The sequence below is a fragment of the Meriones unguiculatus genome, chromosome 3, assembly GCF_030254825.1.
Source record: "Meriones unguiculatus strain TT.TT164.6M chromosome 3, Bangor_MerUng_6.1, whole genome shotgun sequence".
Lineage (NCBI taxonomy): Eukaryota > Metazoa > Chordata > Mammalia > Rodentia > Muridae > Meriones > Meriones unguiculatus.
This window is the reverse complement of record NC_083351.1, coordinates 19,854,075-19,874,865: the sequence shown is the minus strand read 5'-3', so window position 1 is coordinate 19,874,865 and position 20,791 is coordinate 19,854,075. Positions and strand designations below refer to the sequence as shown.

Sequence of the window (20,791 nt, the reverse complement as noted above, 5' to 3'; positions counted from 1 at the left end):
ATAAAATTTAAATTTAAAAATAAAAGAGTTCTGGTCCCATCTCTGCGACGTGTTGCCCAGTTACCTAACATCTCTGTCTCAGCCACCTCATCTGCAAAATATGTATGGCTACCTATGGCACAGTATTCCGGTAAGTTTTCTGATTTGTTTTCTTGGTTTGCCTTTTTGTTTTGATTTGGTTGGGGGTGGGGAGGAGGTTGTTTTGCTTTATTTTCTTTGTCTTGTTTGATTTTTTTTTTTTTTTTTTTTGAGACAAGCTATGGAGAAGTAGCCCAGGCTAGCCTCTAGAGTGCTTACCTAGTGGTAAGGATGAACTCAACAGATGCGTGCGTGTCAGAAAGCCTTACTGCCTCTGTCGAAAGGGGCCTTCCCCCAACCCACCTGCACACTTGGTCCGGCTGAGCAACGGCGGCCCAGGGCGGCCTGTGCCCCCGTCCCCTGGGCGTGTGAGCAGCACGCTGATCTCATACTCGGTGTCCGGGTCGAGGTGCCACAGCTTGTAGGTCTGCAGGTTGACAGCATGCACCTCAGCCCACGGGCCCCGAGCCATGCGGTACTCGATCTCCTTGCGCACGATCGGCCCATCGCCAATGATGGAGTTGGTGTTGAGCTGGATGATGAGGTAGGTCGGGCCTGCGCGCAGCAGCTGTGGGGGCGCGATGGGGGTGGGAGGCTCTGCGAGGACATGCGGAAGAGGAGGAGCCTACTGATGCCGCCGCGCGGCCCCAGAACTCCCAGAACTCAGTCACGCCCACTCTGAACGCACAAGCCCAGGCCCGGGGGACCCCAGCACACTACCGGCATGGAAGGAACATGTAGACAGAGCCCCGCTCCCTGTGCCCTCCTCCCATGCGGCCAGCCCATCCCTCAGCCGGGTGACACTGTTCAGGTCACAGCCAGAGACGGACTCTGCGTCTCCCTCTGCCCCCATCACGAAACCCTCACTGTCCTCCCAGGCCCCTCAAGCTGCTACCAAGCCCTCATCTGAACCTGCCTCAAGGGCAGGCGCAACCCTGCCGGACTCCACCTTATCCGGGCCCCGCCCCTCAGGCCTTCCTCAAGGCCCATCCGCTGACCTTTGACGATGAGCTCCGCGAAGTTGGAGACGCCCGCGCCACGCGGGGCCTGGGACACGCAGCGGTACAGATCTTGTTCTGCGCGGCCTACGGAGGCCAGCGGGAAAGTGGCGAGGAAGCGACGGTGGCTGATGTGCCGCACACCAGCCGCAGGCACCATCACCCCACTCTGCCGCTGAATGAAGGGAAAGAGGGATGGGAGAGTCAAGGAACATTCCAACCCAGCAGCGTAGATGAGTCTCTGCTACCCATGAGGCATTTGAGGAGCCAGGAACTGCCCTCCACCCTGGGGTTCAGGGGGATCCAAGCTTCCAGAGCACAGCCTGGGAGAGGCAAGACACAGAGCCCAGATGCTGGGGTATGAAGGGAGGACTCAACCCCCGCCCCGCAAGGAACCAAGCCTAGGAGAAGCACCCTGCCCTCCACGTCCTTCCTGAGCCAAGTCTGCGTGGGACAGCCTCACCTGCAAGAGGAAGCGCTCTGCCTCTGCAGCTCTGCCTGCGGCCATGCACTGGAAGGAAGCATTCTGGCCCGCGTTCACCTCCACGTCTCCAAGGCGGGAGAAGTGAGGGGCCTTTGCTGTGGGGAAACAGGCAGAGCCCCAGCATGAGCTGGGCCTGCATGCCCTGCAGGCAGGAGCCAAGGCTACCCTCATCCTTGTGTCCGGGTGGACTGGGACTCACCGCAGGGGTAGCTGAAGAGCAAGATGTCATCTAGGCCTATGTAGCCCTTGTGGTCTGGGGAGATGAGGGCCTCAAACAGCACCTGAGGGGAGTGGGAAGGCCAACTGTCACGGTGACATCCCTCCAACCCGAGTTGGGCCCCAACACCATCCCTCTCCACCAACTGATGCCAACCCATCTCACATAGACCCTCGCTACCAAGCCAGCTGGCTCAGGGGTATGGGCAGAGAAAGCAAAGTCGAGGTCAAGGCCAGAAGTTCCATCCCAACCCGGACAACTCCCTCGAAGCAGAACAATTCTTCTAATCAGACAGAATTTCTGGCTGAGTACTGTTCCAACTCACCCTCAACCCTGCCCATCCTATTAATAACAATGACCTCCGACACTGTACCCACACTGAGCCCAGAATAACTCCAAACCTGACCACAGATTGAGTCCTGACGCTGGACGGATATTAATTCCAACCTGGTCTGGCCTTGGGGTGGCCTGCCCCTGCCCTGACCTCCAAGCCCAAGCAAGCTGACCACGGACTGAACTCAGCCCACCTGATATTCATTGGGCCAGAAGGTACTGACGGCCAGTTCAGCCTGGTGCCACTGCCGGCCATGGGATCCTGTCATATTCCACACAGCGCTGCCCAGAGGGCCACCGTTCACCCGCACATAGACGCCCAGGGTGCCTGGGCTGTGCCCATCCCGGCTGTACAGGAAGTAGCTGAACTGCACACAGTGGGTGTCGTTCTCACTCAGGGTCTGGAAGATGATGTGGGCCCGCTGGCCTGGGGCATGCTGGGAAGCGTTGACCATCAAGTAGGCGCCTGGAGAGAACAAAAAGAAGAGGCGGGAGGTGGGGAGACCTTAGGGGACGCCAAGGTTTCACTGAGAAGGGACAGAAACAAGGGCCCACCAGGACTCAAGGGTTTTGGGTCTTGAGTTCTCACCTGGAGTAGACCCTTCCCCTCCCCAGGGTCTGGTTCCCGAAGGAGAGGGCTAAGATAGGAGAAAACTCAACTCTGTCAAAGCCCATATGGCCCCTCACCACCCCACAGGTCACCAGCTTCCCAGCTCTGTGCTGTCTTGGGGGGGTAAGGAACACTCCTCTCAGGAATCAAGAGCCTGGCTCCGGACAGGTCTCCTGAGGTCGCTGATTCCCAAAACTCACACACTCCTCTTCTTCCCCCACCCCCATACTGTGTACTTCCCTCTGGCACTGATTGTTCATAAAGCTTGTGACCATCTTGCTAGCAGCCTGTCATGCCTCAGGCCTCTGCTGTGTCCTCGCGCACAGGCCCGGAGCCCAAACTTGATGAATATGTAGGACAGACTGAACGAAAGGATTAACTTCCCTTCCCACACAAACTTCCAACACAAACACCCCTGGTTCCAACCTGAGGTCCTTGATGTGTTATGGAGACGGTGGGAATGTCTCAGAACCTGGCTGGGGACTGTGGCCTTTCCTGGGGGTGCGGGAGGGGATGCAGCTGCCAAGAAGAGGCCAGAAGCCACCCTTGCACAGCAGCAGCCACTGGCACCGCCTCCTCCCAGGCTTGGCTGACAGCACATTCCAAGCTTGCTCAACAGGGCTCCCCAGGGACTCCCGCTAGAAGGATCTCATTCATCTCTATGAGCCTGCAGCCCTGTGAAGGTGGCTGCTGCCTCTGTCCTGCAGGGATAGGCAATGAACCTCCAGGTCCCTGTCTCCCACTGGAACCCTAGAGGGGTCCACACCCTAGCCAGACGCTTCTTAGCCGGCTCTTGTGGACTCTCCTCTCCCGGAAGGTAGCTCCCTCTTCCAATGTGACACTTTCTTGCCTCCTCCTCCCCGGTTCCCTGCAGCCCTCCCTGCTCTGACATGCATGCCTCCATCACCATGGCTCTCTCTTATCCCTCATGCTCTCCTCGAGAGTAAGGCTCCCTGTCTCATCTCCATCCACCTGGACTTTCCCTAGACTAGCCACCAAGCTCTCCCCTCCTACCAGACATAGCCCTTCCCCCAACCACCACTTCACCAAGGAGGAAAGAGAAGAAAGACCACAGGTCTGGAAAACCTAAATCTAAGCCAGAACTCTTATACCTGAGTGCCTACTAAGGCCTGGGATGATGGCTGGGTCTAGGGGTGCAGAGAGCTCACTGGGAACCCCTGCAGGGTGGGTACCTTTATGTGTTTCTCTCAAAAAAGCTAAACAATATCTCTAAAACATATACAAGGATCAAGGCCCCTGAAGAAACAGATGAACACGCCCAGAATGACATGGAAGGGCAATGACCAGAGTGCTAGGGAAGGCCACGGTGGAGTCGGAGTCTGCTTCCAGAGCCCAGCCAGCCAACCAGCCAAGCCCCGAGCTACCTCTCACCTTCAGCTGCTAGTCCACCCGCCACTAGGAACCAACCACTTCCCTGGCCCACTCTTGCCAGCAGTTGCCATGTTGGCCATGCTGTGAATTGAACAGCCAAGGCCCTGGGCCACCTCTATAACAGGACACGGGGAGGGGGGCTGTTGGGAAGTTCCCTCACAGTCTCTCCTACCACACAGGCCTCATAGGCAACAAAGTGGCTCATTTGCCCTCAATCTCTCTTATCCTTTTCTTTTTCCTTTAAAAAAAATTTTTTTTTAATTTTATATGTTTTGGGTGTTTTGCCTACATGGCTGTGTACCACACGTGAATTCCTGAAGAGGCCATGAGAAGGCACTGGCCCCCCTGGAACTGGAGTTGGTTATGAGCTGGGAATTGAACCCAGGTCCTCTGAAAGAACAGCCAGTGCTCTTAACCATGGAGCCATCTCACCAGCCCCCTTTTCTTTTTTCTTTTCTCCTGGTATTATTTTAGGGGCAGTTTCTCACCAAGTAGCCCAGGCTAGCCTCAAACTTGTAAGCCTCCTACCCTAGCTTCATGTCTGTTTTCTAATTCTCGGTTGATTCTGCACCCAGTGAAGAGGGCTACCAGGCTCTCTCAACATCCTCAACACCAGCAACTACACAACAGACACCCTGTGTCACCTCTGTGCCCTGTGGCATGAGCTACCGTTCTCCCTCTTCACAGTCAAGACAGCGAAGGCTCAGAGAAGCTGAGCAGCTTGCGCAAGGCCACTGAGGTAGCTAGATGACGGGGGCTGGGCTTTGAACCCATGTCTTCAAGATTCTGGAATAACTGTTCTCAAGGCCATCGTGTGAGTAGGAGACCAATACCAGAATCTACATCTAGCCTCCTGACTCCCAGTCTGGTGCTCAAGATGCCCAAAATGCCCACCCAGTGCTGGAGTAGGGACAGAGTCCAGTCAAAAGAGGGAGGAGGCACAACCAGAGACCCAACGTCACCTCTCCTCGGCGTCTCTAAGTGCCAGGACGAGCAGGTGGCCCTGGGGGGGTGGGGAGGGGGGGAAGGGGGGACGGGACTAAAGAAGACCTGGAAGGAGAGAAAACGAGTAACGACGGAGAGTAGGCTCACCGTGGGGCAGGTCTGCAGGGGCCCGCGTGCCGGGGTTGATCCGCACTTGCTCCCACTGGAAGTCATCGTACTGAGCCTGGCTGTACTCGCAGGGCACGACCAGGTCGCTCGCCTCCTCGAAGGTGCAGCCAGCTAGGAGGGCAAGGCCTGGTTAGTTAGGCTCAGGCAAGGCCACTGACCAGGAGGACCCCAGTGCGTCCCTTCAGTTTCCCTCACTGTCCCCTCGTTCTACCCAGGCCACCCTCTCCCCTCCTTATCGTGGCTCCTTCCAACTAACAACGTCCTCCCTGCTCCACCCCAACCCCTTTCCCTCGTTGTCCCTTACCAATACCAAGACTTCCCACTGGCCCATTCCCCCATTACTTCCCAGGGTCCCCAGCAGCTCAGCCATCCATCAAGACTCTTCTCCTTAATAAAAACAGCCATCATTACTGTTGTATCATAGGGCCTCAAGTCAACCTACAAGATCACCACTAGATTCATCCCATTTTACAGGCCCGGTGATGGAGGCCCTAAGTTTAGCAAGACGCTAAGCACCAAGTGCAGAGCGTCACCTTCTGGGTCAGGTGACAATGTGATGGACACCGAAGTCACTGCCCAAAGTCAAACAACTTGGGGATTTCTGTCCCCAAGGATGTGACACGGGTCAGTCCTGTCTGGATTGAACCCATAAGTGACTAGAGGATGTCAATTCTGGTGACCAGAGACCAAGACTGACTATCTGAATGATGGAAGTGAGGGGTGTGTGAATCCCTCGGCTGGTGGTGAGGTCCACGTGTCTCAAGCTGGTTCAGCAGCACCTGGGGCTGGCACCACAGAAAACCTGAGCTGCACCGGCTGGAGAAAGGATTTGCATCTGGGTCTTGCACCCACACCATAGCGTCTGCAGCCCCAGTGAGCTGGACAGAGTGTTGAGAGAGCACTGGCAGGTCAGGCCCATCCTGCCGGCCCACCAGGTGCTCGTCCCCCACCTGACGGATAGGATGACTGAGGCTCTGAGGAGCAAAGGCACTTGCCCACGACACAGTACGATAAGTTGTAGCTCGGTGGTGGTCACTGGGAACTTGGGACAGACTTGGAGTTCAATCTTGACTTGGCCCTTGGCCATTCCTAGCAACTGTCGCTTCTCTTTCTCAGCCTCAGTTTCCCTACCCACACATGGGACTGCTGAAGATTTACAACATCAGCACAGGTGAGCACTCAGGAAATGCCAGCTTAGGTGTGGCCACCGGGTCCCGTAGGAGGAAAAGAAACCAGGTGGAACCCACGCCCATCCACAATCCCCAGAGACATGAAAAGGGGCAGAATGGGAAGCTTCTGGGTCTCAAGAAGAAGGGGGAGGGGGCCATAAGCCAGTAGGTGACTGGCACAGACCGGCAGGGAGCAAGCGGCTTCTCTTGGAGGACAGGCTGTTTCACCTTGTTTGCATGTTTCCACCGGCCCTGTGGGAACATACAGGCAGAGCTAGGCATGACTGGGCTCATCATTGTTGGGGTCCCTCATCTCCGTAAACCCCACTAGAGAATGGGAAACAATGAAATGTGTGTGTGTGAGAGAGAGGGTGCGTGCACACCAAGCAGACAGGGGGTAGTGAGGGAGTTGGTACAGGGAACCCACAGTACTTTGTGTCTCTTTGTTTGAAAAGCTCCAGTCAGCACTATGCCCTGAGGCCTGAGGTGAGTTTTAATGTCATCTGTGTTGGGAGGGCCCCAGCTTTCCCCTTGCAAAATGCCCACAGTGCAAAGAGACGGGTGGCCAGAGAGCAGTCTTCTGGGCAGAGGGGAACACTCTCTTCCTGCCCATGGGGGTCTCAGCCACTGTGGCAGTCGGAGGAAAGAGTTGGGTTTATATCCCAGGCCTTTCCTGTACATAGGCAAAGGATCTGCCCCAGGCATCTCCTCCAGGGCCTGAGGTAACCGCCCTGGGGTTCCTTCCCATCGGTCCTGAGCCAGGCACATGACCAGACAGCCCTCCCACCCCACCCACCCAGAGCTTACCGACCTCAGACTAACAACCAGACTGGGGTCGCTACTCAGAACAACCTGACCACAATTATTTGAGTTCCTCCATCCCCCTTCCCCTTCCCCGTGACTGACCTTACTCCCTGTTAACTGTGCCTGGCCAGAGTGGCCCCAGTCTTACTTAGCCACATGACACAAACTCACTGACTCCTGTCCTCTACCAGATGCCCTCTCTATGTGACCAGTTAGGATGACCCTCAAGCTGACTGATTCCATCCAGGATGGCCTCTTAGGTAGAGTGACCACTCTCACTAATCTCTAGTCAGCCCGAGACCTGGCCCTCTAGGCCAGGCCCAGTTCAACACCATCTTTCAGAAAACAACATCTCCCAAAGGAAACTCCATCTCACCTCCCCGACTCCCCAGTGATAGGAATGGCCAGTTCCTTCTGCCAGGGGCTTCAGCACCAACCACAAGGGGGCACCAATTCCCACCATGCCTGCCCTGACAACCCTAGCCAACGTGTGTGTAAGGAACTCAGCATTTACAAAGCAGTGCTGTTGTTATTCTTGTCTTACAGATGAATTCTCTGTGATGCTTGAAGATGAGCAAGGGCCACACTTCCACAGTGTGCAGAAGACACAAATTAAAGAAGGCGCCTGTCTTTATCTAAGGAGAGTAGACACGCACAAAATAAAACTCCGATTTAGTTTTCCACACAAGGCTTGTCTCCCCTGACAATGCAGTGCACAAGAATGACTGGGGGGGAGGGGAGAGGAGGAGGAAGGCAGTCGTAGAAGAGTTTTGCCTATCACATGTGAGGGAGGTCCTAGGTTTGATCCCCAACATGGGGATGGGTGGGGGAAGGGCGGGGTGGCGCGGGGAGAAAAAGAAAGATGTTCTCCCTTACTTTGGGGGCTTCCTAGGCTGAGCAAAGATGAGGAAAGGAAAGCTGAGAAGGGTCACGGTTAAAGGTAGGGAAAGGGCACACAAAGAAAAGGGAGGGGGAGGCTACATCCATGCTGAGCCTGGGACCGGAGGGAGGGAGGGAGGGAGGGAGGGAGGGAGGGAGGAAGAAAGGTAGCCCGTTCGGTCCCCAGCAAAGGGAGGGGCTCGGGCCGGCTGACATAATGGGAAACAGGAGGCTGAGGACAGTTCTTAAACAGCCTTGGATGCCAGAGTGAAGCGCTGAACCTCGTGCTGAACTGGGGAGCCCCAGAAGGTGCTGGAACAAAGAATGCCGGGATTCTGGTGCCTCAAGCTGGTGGCTTTTCCGGAGAACAAGGGGGTCAGGCAGGAACTAGGGATGAAGCTACTAAATGGCCTGGAGTCTGCTGTCAGAAACTGGCAAAAATAAAAAGGGGGGGGGGTCTCATCCTGAATACAAATAGCACACACTTCAGTCAATAAAATGCCCACACATACACACACACACTTTCTCCTGCCCAACTCAAGTCCAGTCTAAGTCTAGTCCAAGGTACAAAGTTAAGCTGGGAACAGGGAGAGAAGACATGGGCCCTCTTTGCGGATCTCATCTCTGCAGAGAGCTCTCAGGTTGAATGGTGCAAGACCCCGGTGCTCCCCCAGACTCAGCTCCAACTGGCCCAGCAACATTCCTCTGCTAATCTCCCCAGTCTGGCCAGGCGGTTGCCTGAGCAACCGTCAACCACAATTTGGGAAGAAGGGGGGATGGCTTATCCGCAGGCTCTGGGCTAGATGATGTCAGAGACCAGCAGCCTCTAGAGGAGGAGCCTGGGAGGGGTCCCCCTAAGGGGTCCCCCCCCCGCCATGTGTGTGTGTGTGTGTGTGTGTGTGTGTGTGTGTGTGTGTGTTACCTAGCCGGGAGGAAGACCACTGGTACAAAACCTTCAACTAATAGCCTGGAATCTGCACCTTAGTCTCGCTGTGCCCCTGGGTCTCTTCAGGACTTAGCCTGGGACTTGCCTTCTCAGACCACAGTCAGGATGACCTATCAGACTGATTCCATCCAGCATGAACCCTTCTCACTGATCTCTGGCCGACCGGCCCCAGCCCTGGGTCCGGTCATTAGGTCAGGCCCAGGTCAGCTCCTCAGCTATGAAGGAAGAACAGGGGTTATGACTCTGGCTTCAGGTGTGCGAGTTTACAAATGCCAGGTGTGGTGGTGCACCCCTCTGATCCCAGGACTTGTGAGACGGAGGAATAGGCAAGAGGATCCAGAGTTTGGGGTTATCTCCAGCTGCATAAATAAATGAGTTCCAGGCCTGGCTGGGCTACACGGGACCCTGTCTCAAATCAGCCAACGGTAACACTAATAACAACAACTGCAGGTGTCATGGGGGAAAGATGTGCACAGGGGGGCATGGGTACCTGCCAGCATGGGCTCTCGGGAGTAATGAGAAGTTGGCTCACAGAATACACCTATGAGCAGAAACACGGAGATGCATTCTACAGTGGGCGTGGGCCTGGGGGAGGTGTTTGTATAGGACACGAAGAGTTGGTGTGTGTGTCTGTGTGTGCGATGCACCAGCTGCCCTCCTCTAGCCAGGACAGATTAGGGATGTGCTCTTGGCCCACTGCACCTGCAACCGTGTGTTTTCTGAAGACCCGAGTAAACACAGCTTGTTTGCAATGAGATTTTTTTTTTTTTATTTTCTCTGTTATGTCAATAAAACATCCAGTTCCCAGGGGTAGCCCCAGAGGAAACAGAATTTCTCTGGACAGATTGTAGATATGGCAGGCGGGGACCTCACACTGCCAGGCACAACCCAACCGTAGACTTGGGACCCTATATACGATCCCAACAACAATGCCAGCCTAGATCACTACCCCTCCCTCTTCTAGGTCACTGAACTCAACCCTGGACATTCTCGCCCAACCTAGCCCTGTCCCAGGTGCTCCACCCCAACACTGGCTGCACTGCAGGCCTGCTTAACTCTCTTACCGCCTCCCTTCCCAAAGTCAGGGACTGGCTCTTATGACTTTGAACCCCATCCCCAAGCCCTGTGTGTAGATGGCCAGCTGTGCCCAGACTTATTAACACTAAGACCCCAACTGGTCTAACTTCCACCAGCTGCACTAAGTTCAAGAATGTGACCATAACCTAACCCTAGGCCAACACAGCCAAATGGAGGTCTGACATCCCAGATCTGACTGCCAGAACCCCCGAGTAACTGACAGGAAGCACAGTAGGGCTGGTAGCAAAAATATAACCATGCAGAGGTCAGCAACCAAGGAGACCACCAAGGGCTGGCCACAGGCAGAGAAAGCTGGAACATAAGGAGCTGACACAAAACCTGGCAATGCCAACATCCTGCCATCTCCTGAGTATGAAAGGAAGCCATATCCAATGGCAGAACTCGCAGCAGACCCTTTCTCATTTCCATGGCCAACACAGACCATGAATTCCAGAATCGAGCAGACGGATGCTGTATGGACAGGCCAAGACCAGACCCCAGAGGTAAAAGACTAGGGGTCTCACTGTGCAGAAGTACAGCGGGCCGAGCACAGAGATCTCCTAGAAGCAGGATAGAGACACAGTGTGGGCTAAAGCAGTACAGGTGGGAACAGGTTCCAGGGAGAGGGCCATGTGCCGCTATGATGGGGTGTGCTGAAGATATAGGGCACAATAGACGGAGTCCTGGAATTCTGCACAAGGCTGCAGGGCAACACAGCACCACAGCCCCCAGCACTGACATCTGCTAGGCATGTCAGTGGCTGTGCGATGTGGAACCGCATCCGTCTTGTGTATATGTCACCACGTGGGGGTGTGGCAGAATGGAGGGTGTTGGGCTCAAGCCTTTTTTCTGCTCCAGACACCAGCATAGGATCTGGTACAGAACAGGAGCCTCCTCCTAGACACGGTCCTCCCAGCATCGGCACGCGGGCTGGTACGATGACGCAGGAAGGAAAAGATGGAACATCATCCAGAACCAAGCAATGGTGGTGGCAACCTAGTCCTGAACAGAAACTAAATGCAGTCCTCGGGACCTGGGTGGTGTGTGCAGACTCCAGGGATGGGTGAGAGGTGGCACAAAATCGAAGTGCCATGATGATGCCCTGTGGAACAATGGATTCGGTTCAAGGGCTCCGGGTCTGGAAACGCAGTGGAGCGCTCACAACCTGGCAGGATGCCACTTCCTCTCAATGGAAACATCCCCTCCTGACGGGAGAAGAGAGGAGACAGTCACGCAACTTAGCAGGTTCCAGAAGCTTGGGAAGGCACAGGCTTCACGAGACCTTCTCCAAGGTTATGTAAGCAGTAACAGCTCCTGGAGGGAGAAGGCTCTGTGAAAGCTGCCAGGGATGAGGCTTTCAAGACTCATCCCCATGCTGCGGTGGGCTTTTCCTAAACGCAGCTGCCTTTGAACTACCGGTGTTCCTGAAAGAAGCCCCACTAAAAACTCAGTGCACCACACTAGACTTGGACGAAATCGCTTCTTTGGTCTGCGGGGTGAATAGATGTTTGTTCGCGTCCCCTCCCCCCGGGAAAAGGCACACAACACAACCCCACAGAGAACAGATGCATGACAAGGTTGACTCTCTGGGTGGCAGTCCTGTGCTGTTCATAAGCAATGCAAACCTCAAGCTGTCCCCAAGTCCAGCAAAGAGTGTCCAAATCATGTGCAATACGAAGCAGAGAGGCACTGCACTGAGGACACACAGAGACGTGGTCCTCCCGGGGCTACACACGGACACCCCCGCTGTAGTACACCCAGGGAAAGGCTGAGATGACATCGGGGCAGCTTCAGGGCAGCTGTGGTGCAGTGTGGGGGCTGGGCTGTTGGACACCTATCCACGGTGGTACAGTGAACCAGTGGAACCGTGAGGCCATGCGTCCTGTGCTCCTGAAACACGTGGCAGCATGCAAGGGAGCTGTGCCTAGAAATAGAAGGGTCCACAGACAAGGACAGTGCAGATGCCCACTGGAAAAAAAAAACACCAGTGGTGCCAACATACAGTATAGTGGCAGGAGACCATGTGTTGGCGTTGGCATTGAGCTGCCTGCCACATGAGGTGCTGTGCAAAGCCCAGGTGAGTCTACATGCCTGATGCGACAGACTGCTTTAAATGTAAACACGCCGCGTGGCCGCAGAAAGACACCCGCTGATCCCAGGTGTGGTGCCATGTAAGGTCCTCTACCCAGACACCCCCAAAAAAAAGCTGCCTTCCCAATGTAACCCTGGTACGCAGCGGAGTGAGAACCACACCGGGGGAGAGAGCCACAAGGAAAGTGTGTGGCAGGACAGCTGCAGGATGGAGGCTCTGATGGGCAGGATGCTGCAGGACGGAGGACAAAGGAACTATGGAGAACCCACACACCACCAGGGCCCAGCACCCCTAAGTTGAATAGAGTAGGCTGAGTCACTGCTCAATGTGGGGGCACCAGAAACCCCAGATTGCACTCATCCTGAGCAGGCCAGGGGTGAGATATGGGGCCTCTGTCTACTGCGAGACAGGCGTGGGTATGTTGGGAAGGCACTGTTGAAGTCTCTTGGGGATGCAGTGGGGGGGGGTCATTCAGCGCCTCCAGTTCTCCCAGGCTGGCCTGCCTGTGGGATGAAGGCCAAGCCCGCTTCCGCTGTCCTGTGGGCTCCTGCAACCCAACCCTCCAGCATCTTCCAGTGACTCTCCAAGGACACAGGATAAAGGAACTGCCACCCACAGGACAGGTGGTACCAAACCCAGCACACCGTCCAGGTATTCCTCTCTGACAAGGCCTTAGAAAACTGGCAGACAAACAATGGATTTGGATTCTGCTTAAAATCTTTTTGGACAGTTACAACGAATCCCCTGGCCCCCAGCCCAGGGTAGAGCAGTATGGGGCAGAACAGGAAGGATGGAGGGAGGGCCCATTGAATTAGAGCCTGGCATTGGACGTGGGATGAACAGGAGGCAGATGGAGGAAGAGAGCCAGCCCCAACAAGCCTGATCCTCACTCCCCCCCAACTACCACCATCACCTCTCCCCAGGCCTGGACTTCATCAGGAGCCAAGAACAAACTTTTCCGAGCACATGGGAGGCCTGCAAACGCTCACACATCACACATTTAAGAATAATTCACACTTACATGGGACTCACTATGTACCGGGATGTGTTCTAGACTAAATGTGTCCAAATATAAAACACAACTAATCATCCTGGGCACTGAGTAACATCCCCACCCTCGTTTCCCAAGTAGGATCACTCCAAGGCCCAGAGAGGCTCATTACCCGCCCAGATGTCACACAGCTAGAAACAGTGGAAGCAGAATGAGAACTCAGACCAAGTAGTCTCAAAGCCCACCTTCCGACCCATCACACTCCAGGCGCAAACACACATCTATTTACATGCGTGCACAACATGACAAAAAGGACCCACACGCACACAGAAACATGCACACATGCTCATTGTAAGCAACACGCACCCCACTCTCTCAGTTCAGACTTGCCCATCTCCAGATGGGCTTCTGTCACCTCTCAGTTGCTGTCATGCGTGCCTCGGCTGTCCCTCTCATCTGCCTACTCCTTATCCCCCAGCTGCCCCTCAAGCTAGCCATTCCTCCCACTCCACCTGCCTCGTTGCCAGCTGTCCGGAGCTCACACATATCGCCATCACCAGCTACCTCCAGTGCCCACTTGTACCCTCAGCCCCAGACCTTTAGCCCAGCTGAGGTCCTACATAGGTATCCCCAACACCACCTCCCACAACTCACCCCCATCCTTTCTCGAGCTTCTGCCTTCAAATTTCAGGTACAGCCCACACCCACCCACTGCCTTCCTCTTGTCCCCTTTGGGTCCAGTTTTAAGCCCCAGGCTCCTTGTGGTGGGAGCCTATTGGAGACCCCCGGGGGTCACATGAGCACAGCATCTTCAGAGCTGGCTACCACAGGAGAGCCCCACCACTTGGCACTCTGCAGGCCACTTCAGGAAGCTTATCAGCCTACCACTGACAGCCCTCTGTACCCCAGGACCTCCCTTCACCCCTTCCGAGCTTTCCCTGCAACATGCAAGGGTGCAAACCGATGCAAACGCTCCACGAGCACCTGCTGCAAACCACTAAGGGAGCCAGAGATGACAAAAACCCAGCTCAGCCCTTGGGGAGGGGGGGAGCTCCCAGCAAAAGAAGGGAGACTTAAGAGAGAAGGCCCCACCACTGCCTGGGTGGGGGCAGGGCAGCTTTACTGCGACAGTTGACAGGGGGCTGGAATGCAGGGAGAAGAGCCTCTCAGCGAAAGTCACAGAGTGGGCAAAAATCAAAGGGCCTGACAGGCTTCTGGACTTGGGATCACAAAGCAGATGGGTAGGAGCGGAGTTTAGGGACAAGGGCTGCCTGGCCTGCCTGGCCTGCCATGTCAGGGTTGGGGTTTAGCTTGGGGAGCAGGGAGCAGAGGAGACTTGAGGCAAGGGAGTGACAGCACACTGTGACAGCCTCACAAAGGGTGCTTTGGTCACAGGGCAGAGGACAAGTGCTGTGACAGGCGTAATGAAGGTCACTGGGATTTGGGGAGTTCAGGACTGCTGCAGAGCAAGGATCCGTCCACACAAGCTCCACCCTCTGCAGAGCCCAGGCCACACTAAAGCCCTGCAGGCCTTTTTAGACCCATGGTTCTCAGCCTTCCTAAGGCTGCAGCAACCCTTTAACATAGTTCCTCAGGTTGGGGAGACTGTCCCCCCAACCATAAAATGATTTTGCTGCTGCTTCCTAACTGTAACCTTGCTACTGTTACAAATCCTAATGCAAATGTCTGACATGCAGGCTCCCATGGGGGTCGAGACCCACAGGTTGAGGACCACTGTTTTAGACCGTCCACAGAACATTCCACAAGTGTGGGAATGCCCCCCACCCATTCTTGCCAAAATGCTGGTAACCACCAGCAGTGCATAACAGTTGATCTTTTGAAGCGTGGCTACTGCAACTGATGAATTAAATTAGTGTTTTAATTAATGGTACCTAATTTAACTGTAATAGCCACATATGAGTAAGAGGCCACCGCTGCAAGGAAGGAACATTGCCACCAACGTGGAAGGCTCTGGACTGATGGCCATGGGCCCCCAGCGTGCAGATCAAAGCCACTGTGCCACCCTCTGCACCCCAACATTCTCACACCTCAGAGCAGGTGCCACCCACTCTGAGACTCAGAGAAGCTCCCCAGCCAGACAGCTCTGTACCATTCCAGGAACGAGGTGCTGGGGGCTCCCAGGGGTCATGGCAGCTGTTTCTCCCCAACTCCAGACTCCGATTGAAGCACGCCAAAGTGACCAGCAGACAGCTTGGCACCCTGAGAGGCCATGCATCTGCCCTGTGCCCCTTTGCTACTGTTACGACTCCTAATGCAAATATCTGATATGCACATGCACACACACGCACATGCACAAACACACACACACACCTCACTTCTGCTGCCCAGGTGACAGGCTCACACCTGTATGCGTCTGTCTGCCTTCCCCCAACCTCTACAATTGTGGCCCCTCTTCTCTCCAGCCAGACCCTCAGGATTCAGGAGGAAGGCTGTGGCCAAGATCGGGACTGAGGACTGAAGGAACGTTTGTTTGCCTGGCCTGGGCCCTCATCCTTCCTCCCCATGTTCAGGCTGACCGTTGAGACTCCAAGCCTCACCAACGGTTGCCCTGATCACAGGAGGCTGGAACTCTCTGGATTGGACACGCTGAGCCAGCTGCTAGGGGTGGGGCCAGGGAAAGGGGGAGACAGCCGCAGGAGTCCTGGGGAAAAGGGCCCTCCTGAAAGAGCCCTCTTCCTTCCGTCTCTGCCAGGGATTCAACCTCTTTAACTCACAGCTCCCAGATGACACTTTTCGGATATGGCCTTTTCACAACGTGACACCATCCACCAGCAGAATCTTCTAGATTCTCTCCGAGGGGGAAAGAAAAAGAAAACCTCTTCCTTCCAATTCTGCCTTCAGTGGAGTCATTGCGCCCCCACCTGGTGTCTCCCACTCTGAATGGGACCCACCTGACTCCATTCATTCATTCTCTTCTTTTCTTTTTTACAACGTCCCTGGCTAGCATGGAATTCACAGTGAAAACACAGCCCAACCTCAAAGTTTCAATCAGTCCTCCTGACTCGGCCTCCCCAGTGCATGGATTACAGGACTGAACTATATCACTTCTTTAATTCTTGCATATCACATCCACTTGCTTAGAGGAGGAGGCTCAGGCCCTGTGACTCGGTGCTAAGTCTTTGAAGGTGAGCAGTGACTTTCCTCACGGTTCCTGGTCTAGTGAGGGCAGTAGGACCGAGAGACTGTAATCACCATCTAAATATTAATATCATGTAAAAATCTAATCAGCTCCTACCTACCTCCCTTTTCCTGGGCTCAAAGAGAAAAACCAAGGAAGGCTTCAAGGAGGAGGTGATTCCTAAGCTGAGACATAAACTAGGGACTCTGATCTGGAGATGTGGGATCACAGAGTCCTGGGGGAAAAGCACAGTTTGTACACGGTGCAGAGGAAATGGTGAGCAGTGGGTACTTAGGGAGTACTGGTAAATAAGGCTAGCTGGAACACAGGATCCCGAAACAAGATGGCGTGGACCGGGCTAGAACACTAACAGAGCTAAGAAGAAAAGACCTAACTCCTCGGTGGAAGGAAGTGGCCCTCACCTTCCTGCAGGTGGAAGATGGCCGAGGAAGAAGAGAAAGGAGAGGTGGAGGAGGCATGGGGCAGGACACTTGAAGACACAAAGGGCAGACACAAAGCCCCTCCTGTCACGGTGGCTGCCATATCCGGATGCTCTGAGCCTAGCTGGGAACAGCATGGAGGAAAGATAACAGTACGCCTCCAGCATGTAGGACATGGCCCTGGACCTCCCCTGCCACCAGACATAAGCAGGAGGCAGCCCAGAAGTGTGGCACAGAATCTGGCCACCCTCCTTGCTTCCCACCTAGCCCCTCTTTCAGCCAGAGAGAAGGCTGAGCTGCCCCCTGAGGAGCCCTCATTGCCCAACCTGAAACCACTGGGCATCTACCTCTCCCTCCTTCTTGCAGTCCACGGTTCCAGAGACAGACTGAGCCAGAACTCAATGGGATACATTACTGCCAGGTGTGCACAGCTGGAGATACCCTACACACACACACACACACACACACACACCGGCGACTAGGGACATAGGCAGGGGACTGAATTCACTCCCTGGACTGAGAACAGGGGGCTGCTACCTCCCTTTCTGCCCAGAGCGTCAAACTCAGGCTCTAATAGTAAAAAGTGTCAAGGGTGCTGGAACTTTAGAAGTGACGTGACTTAGCCAAGGTCACACACACACAAGCAGCAGAGGCAAAATTTGAGCCTGTGGTTTCCCCCCTGGCTTCAAGTTAGCCTCTAAGGCTTTGCCACACCCCTCCAACCCATCTTCTGGTCTAATTCTGCTGAGTATCACACACGATCGATCCTTAGTAATATGGTGAAGAAGATGGGGAAACCGAGGCTCGGGAAGGAGACTAACCTGCATGCAGTAAGCCTTGCTCTCAAACCTTCAACCTGACGGTCCACTGACATGACAACTGAGGCACATGTGTATTCTCAAATCAAGGTGATGGGGTGGGGGAGTACTGAGGGATCCGTCTCAAGGTGGGGGGAGGTTGGAGGGGTTGAAAGGGGTCTCAGGTTTCCTGAGTCACCAGGAGGTCAAAACTGAAGCTGAGCAGCATGGCCCCAAGGCTGCAGGGCCAGGCCAGGCCAGCTCCAGAGACGCCCCGAGGGGGTGGGGCCGTTAACTAGATCCCCGGAGGCCAGGTCCAGGGCAGGAGGCCTGGAGTCTGTCCTCCCGCTGAGGCGGCAGCTCGGTCCCGGCTCTGCCTCCACCCGGGGCTGCTCCCAGCTACCCCACGCCAGGGGAGCCAGGGGAGGAGGAAACCCTGGAGCAGAGCCGGTGCGCGGCCGCCGGAGGGGCCGAGGCCTGGGGTCCAGGCCTCAGGAAACGACTGTGGACCACGCACATACACAAGCACACCGACACACCGTCCGCACAGCACACGACGCGATGCGCTCGCGGACGCACAGGCTTGGACACACATACATTCAGCCCTGCGAATACACCACACCACACACACACACACACACACACACACACCCCTCCTCCAAAGGACAGCAGACTCCAAAGCACACTCAAGCCCGCGATCACACCACAGGCAGAGCAGGAGCCCCACGCACGCATTCACACACACATACACACACACACACACACACACACACACACACACACACACACGCACACACAGTCCGCACTCACGGGCCCGGCCGGGAGGCCGCGCAAAGTTGCAAAGCAGACGCAGGCGGCGTCCCTGGGGACCGCGGCGTCCCCGGCGCCTCTGTCGAGCCAGGATGGGGACGCCGTCCCGGGGTCTCCGGCCAGGCCCTGCAGGGACCCCGACGCCGCAGCCCCGCCGCCCCCGGGGGCGCCCCGCTGCCCTCCCCACCCCGGGGCGCCCCGCGGCCCTCCCCACCCCGGCGCCCCGCGGCCCTGGCGCCGCCTCGGAGCAGCCGCCAGCCAGCGCCGCGCGGAACTTGCGAAACAACAACCGGCCCGAAAGGCCGGAGCCGGCAGCCGCGGCCGCGTCTCCCCCACCCCCCACCCCCTTCCCTCACCCGCCGCAGGGCCGCCCCAGCCTCCGAGGGATGTGGCCGCGACAACTTGTTCCGGCCGGGTGCTCCACGCACACGCGCGCGCGCGATCGTACACACACACTCACACACACACACTCACACACGCAGACACTCACTCACAGATGCGCGCACACACACACACACACACACACACACACACCCTCGGCTCCCGGGCACACTCGACCACGGTCCAGGAGCGCCTCACTCTCGCAGCCTTCTTAGCCACGCAGCCAACGCGCACCAGCACACTCACATCCACTCCAGACACGCTCCCCGACACGCATTCCCCGCATCCCTGGCATCCACTAGGACCCACGCAGCGCTGCACATCCCGAAGACTCCCCCAGGGTCCCTCGTGGGCACAGAGCACACAGACTCACGGGTCCCTACCCGGTTCCCACGCCTGCACACGCACCACAACACACACGTTCCTGGGCCCACGCTCGGGCAGGATCCACGGAGCCCTCGCCGCACACGCATAAACAAAACACGCGGGTTCGCGAACGCAACAGCCAGAGCACACTTGCCTGGGGAATCCAAAAAAAAAAAAAAAGCCAACACATGCAACAACACATTATCAGACGCAACTCCACTCAAGCCACCGAAACTCAGACACACAACCCACTGGGCAGCGCCGACAGACCCGGGCGGGGGCGAGCCAGGGCACCCCCGGTGCCCCACGCAGGCGACACTCACGCCAGCACCCTCGCGTCCGCGGCACACGCGCAACCTCCGCTCGCACACCCAGAACTACGGCCACGGCGGCCACGCACACTCCGGGCACACGACCGGAGCGGGCGTCCCGCACTCCGACGCGAGCGGCGAGCCGTCCCCGGGCCCCCCGGGCGCCCGCGGGGTGAGCTCGGGGGGACCGCGCGCGCTTACCTGCGGGAGTCTCGGTCTCCGGCGCGCACAACTGGAAGGTGAGCGCCAGGACCAGAGCCTGAGCGCGGGCCATGGCTGGGGCGCCCCTTCCTCCGTCCTGGGGACCCGCCGCCGGGGAGGCGACGCCGCCGGAGCCCGGGCCCGAGCCCGGAGCGAGCGGGAGCCGGAGCGGAGCGGCGCGGCGCCGAGCGGGACTGGCGCCGAGTCCAGAGCGGGAGCCCGAGCGAGCGGGGCGCTGACGTCAGGCCCCCGGGCGCGGGTTCCGCGGTCTCGAGGCGTCCCCTGCTGGCGGCGGCGCGCGCTGCGGCCCGGGGCCCCCTGGATCAGCCGGCCCCGGCGCGCCCTTCCCCCCACGCCAGCACCCCGTAGAGAAGACCCATCTGAAGGTGCCGGTGTTCGCCTCGACAACCTCTGCGCGGTCGTCGCTCTGAGGCTGTGACCCGGGGACACTGGGCCCCTCTGTCCCCTGTGTTGCTTAACTTCTTTCTACCTCGACGGTCCCAAATCTACATTCCTGCCTCCCTCCAAAGATAGAGAACTCCCCATCTACCAAAGGAACATTGTTGGGCCTTTGGAATGCCGGCTTTCATGTGCAGCCACAGGAAATCCACCTTTCTCACCAGCGTTCGTGCCTCCCGCGGTAGCCTCCGGCACTCGGAGCAAGCAAATTTGGAACTCTGCCCAGCCCTAGCGCTTGTACAACAAGTTATCAGCGACTACGGAAGACCAGGCGCCATGTACAAGCCTCTCTCTCCCGGTGGACTGTGTTCATCTTCACCACTAACCCAGGAGGCACAGACCACATTAATCCCCTTACAGAGCTGAGAAAAACTGAGATTACGGAGCGTGATTTTTCCAAGATTATGCATCAGTCTGAGGCCACTCCAAGATCTGAATCAAGGCTGTCTGTCTTGAACTTCGTAAAAGTAAAAAGAGAGAGAGAGAGAACAAATTCACTTGGAAACGCATTCGTTTCTCAAAGAGTGACCAGACAGAGGCTCATTGGCTCAATGATTATCGTAGGCCACAGAGGAGATTTAAAACAAAACAACTGCTAATCTCTGGCAGCCGCAGAGATTGCTCAGTGGTTAGGAGCACTTACTGCTCTTGCAGAGGACCCGGGATGGATTCCCAGCACCCTTGTCCAGTGGCCCGACCGATTG

At 56.4% G+C, this 20,791-nt stretch overlaps 1 protein-coding gene across 10 annotated transcripts in view; it reads right to left on the bottom strand.

Annotated features, from left to right (window-relative positions):
- The window catches only part of Ptpru (protein tyrosine phosphatase receptor type U), a 79,122-nt gene extending 59,286 nt beyond the window's left edge, over window positions 1–19,836 (bottom strand). For 4 of the 10 annotated variants that reach the window (XR_009590582.1, XM_060379441.1, XM_060379446.1 and 1 more), the window contains exons 1-7: window positions 19,629–19,836; window positions 5,205–5,336; window positions 2,305–2,576; window positions 1,760–1,841; window positions 1,540–1,655; window positions 1,077–1,251; window positions 382–675 (exon numbers count right to left, since the gene is read on the bottom strand). Coding sequence is in view for 9 of the 10 variants with exons in the window: in XM_060379441.1 (XP_060235424.1) it covers window positions 382–675; window positions 1,077–1,251; window positions 1,540–1,655; window positions 1,760–1,841; window positions 2,305–2,576; window positions 5,205–5,336; window positions 19,629–19,701 (1,144 nt within the window). In the remaining variant the exon portion in view is untranslated. The remainder of the gene's footprint in view (window positions 1–381; window positions 676–1,076; window positions 1,252–1,539; window positions 1,656–1,759; window positions 1,842–2,304; window positions 2,577–5,204; window positions 5,337–19,628) is intronic. The other 6 variants (XM_060379443.1, XM_060379444.1, XM_060379447.1 and 3 more) reach the window with 2 other exon arrangements.
- Window positions 19,837–20,791: the final 955 nt, after the last annotated feature.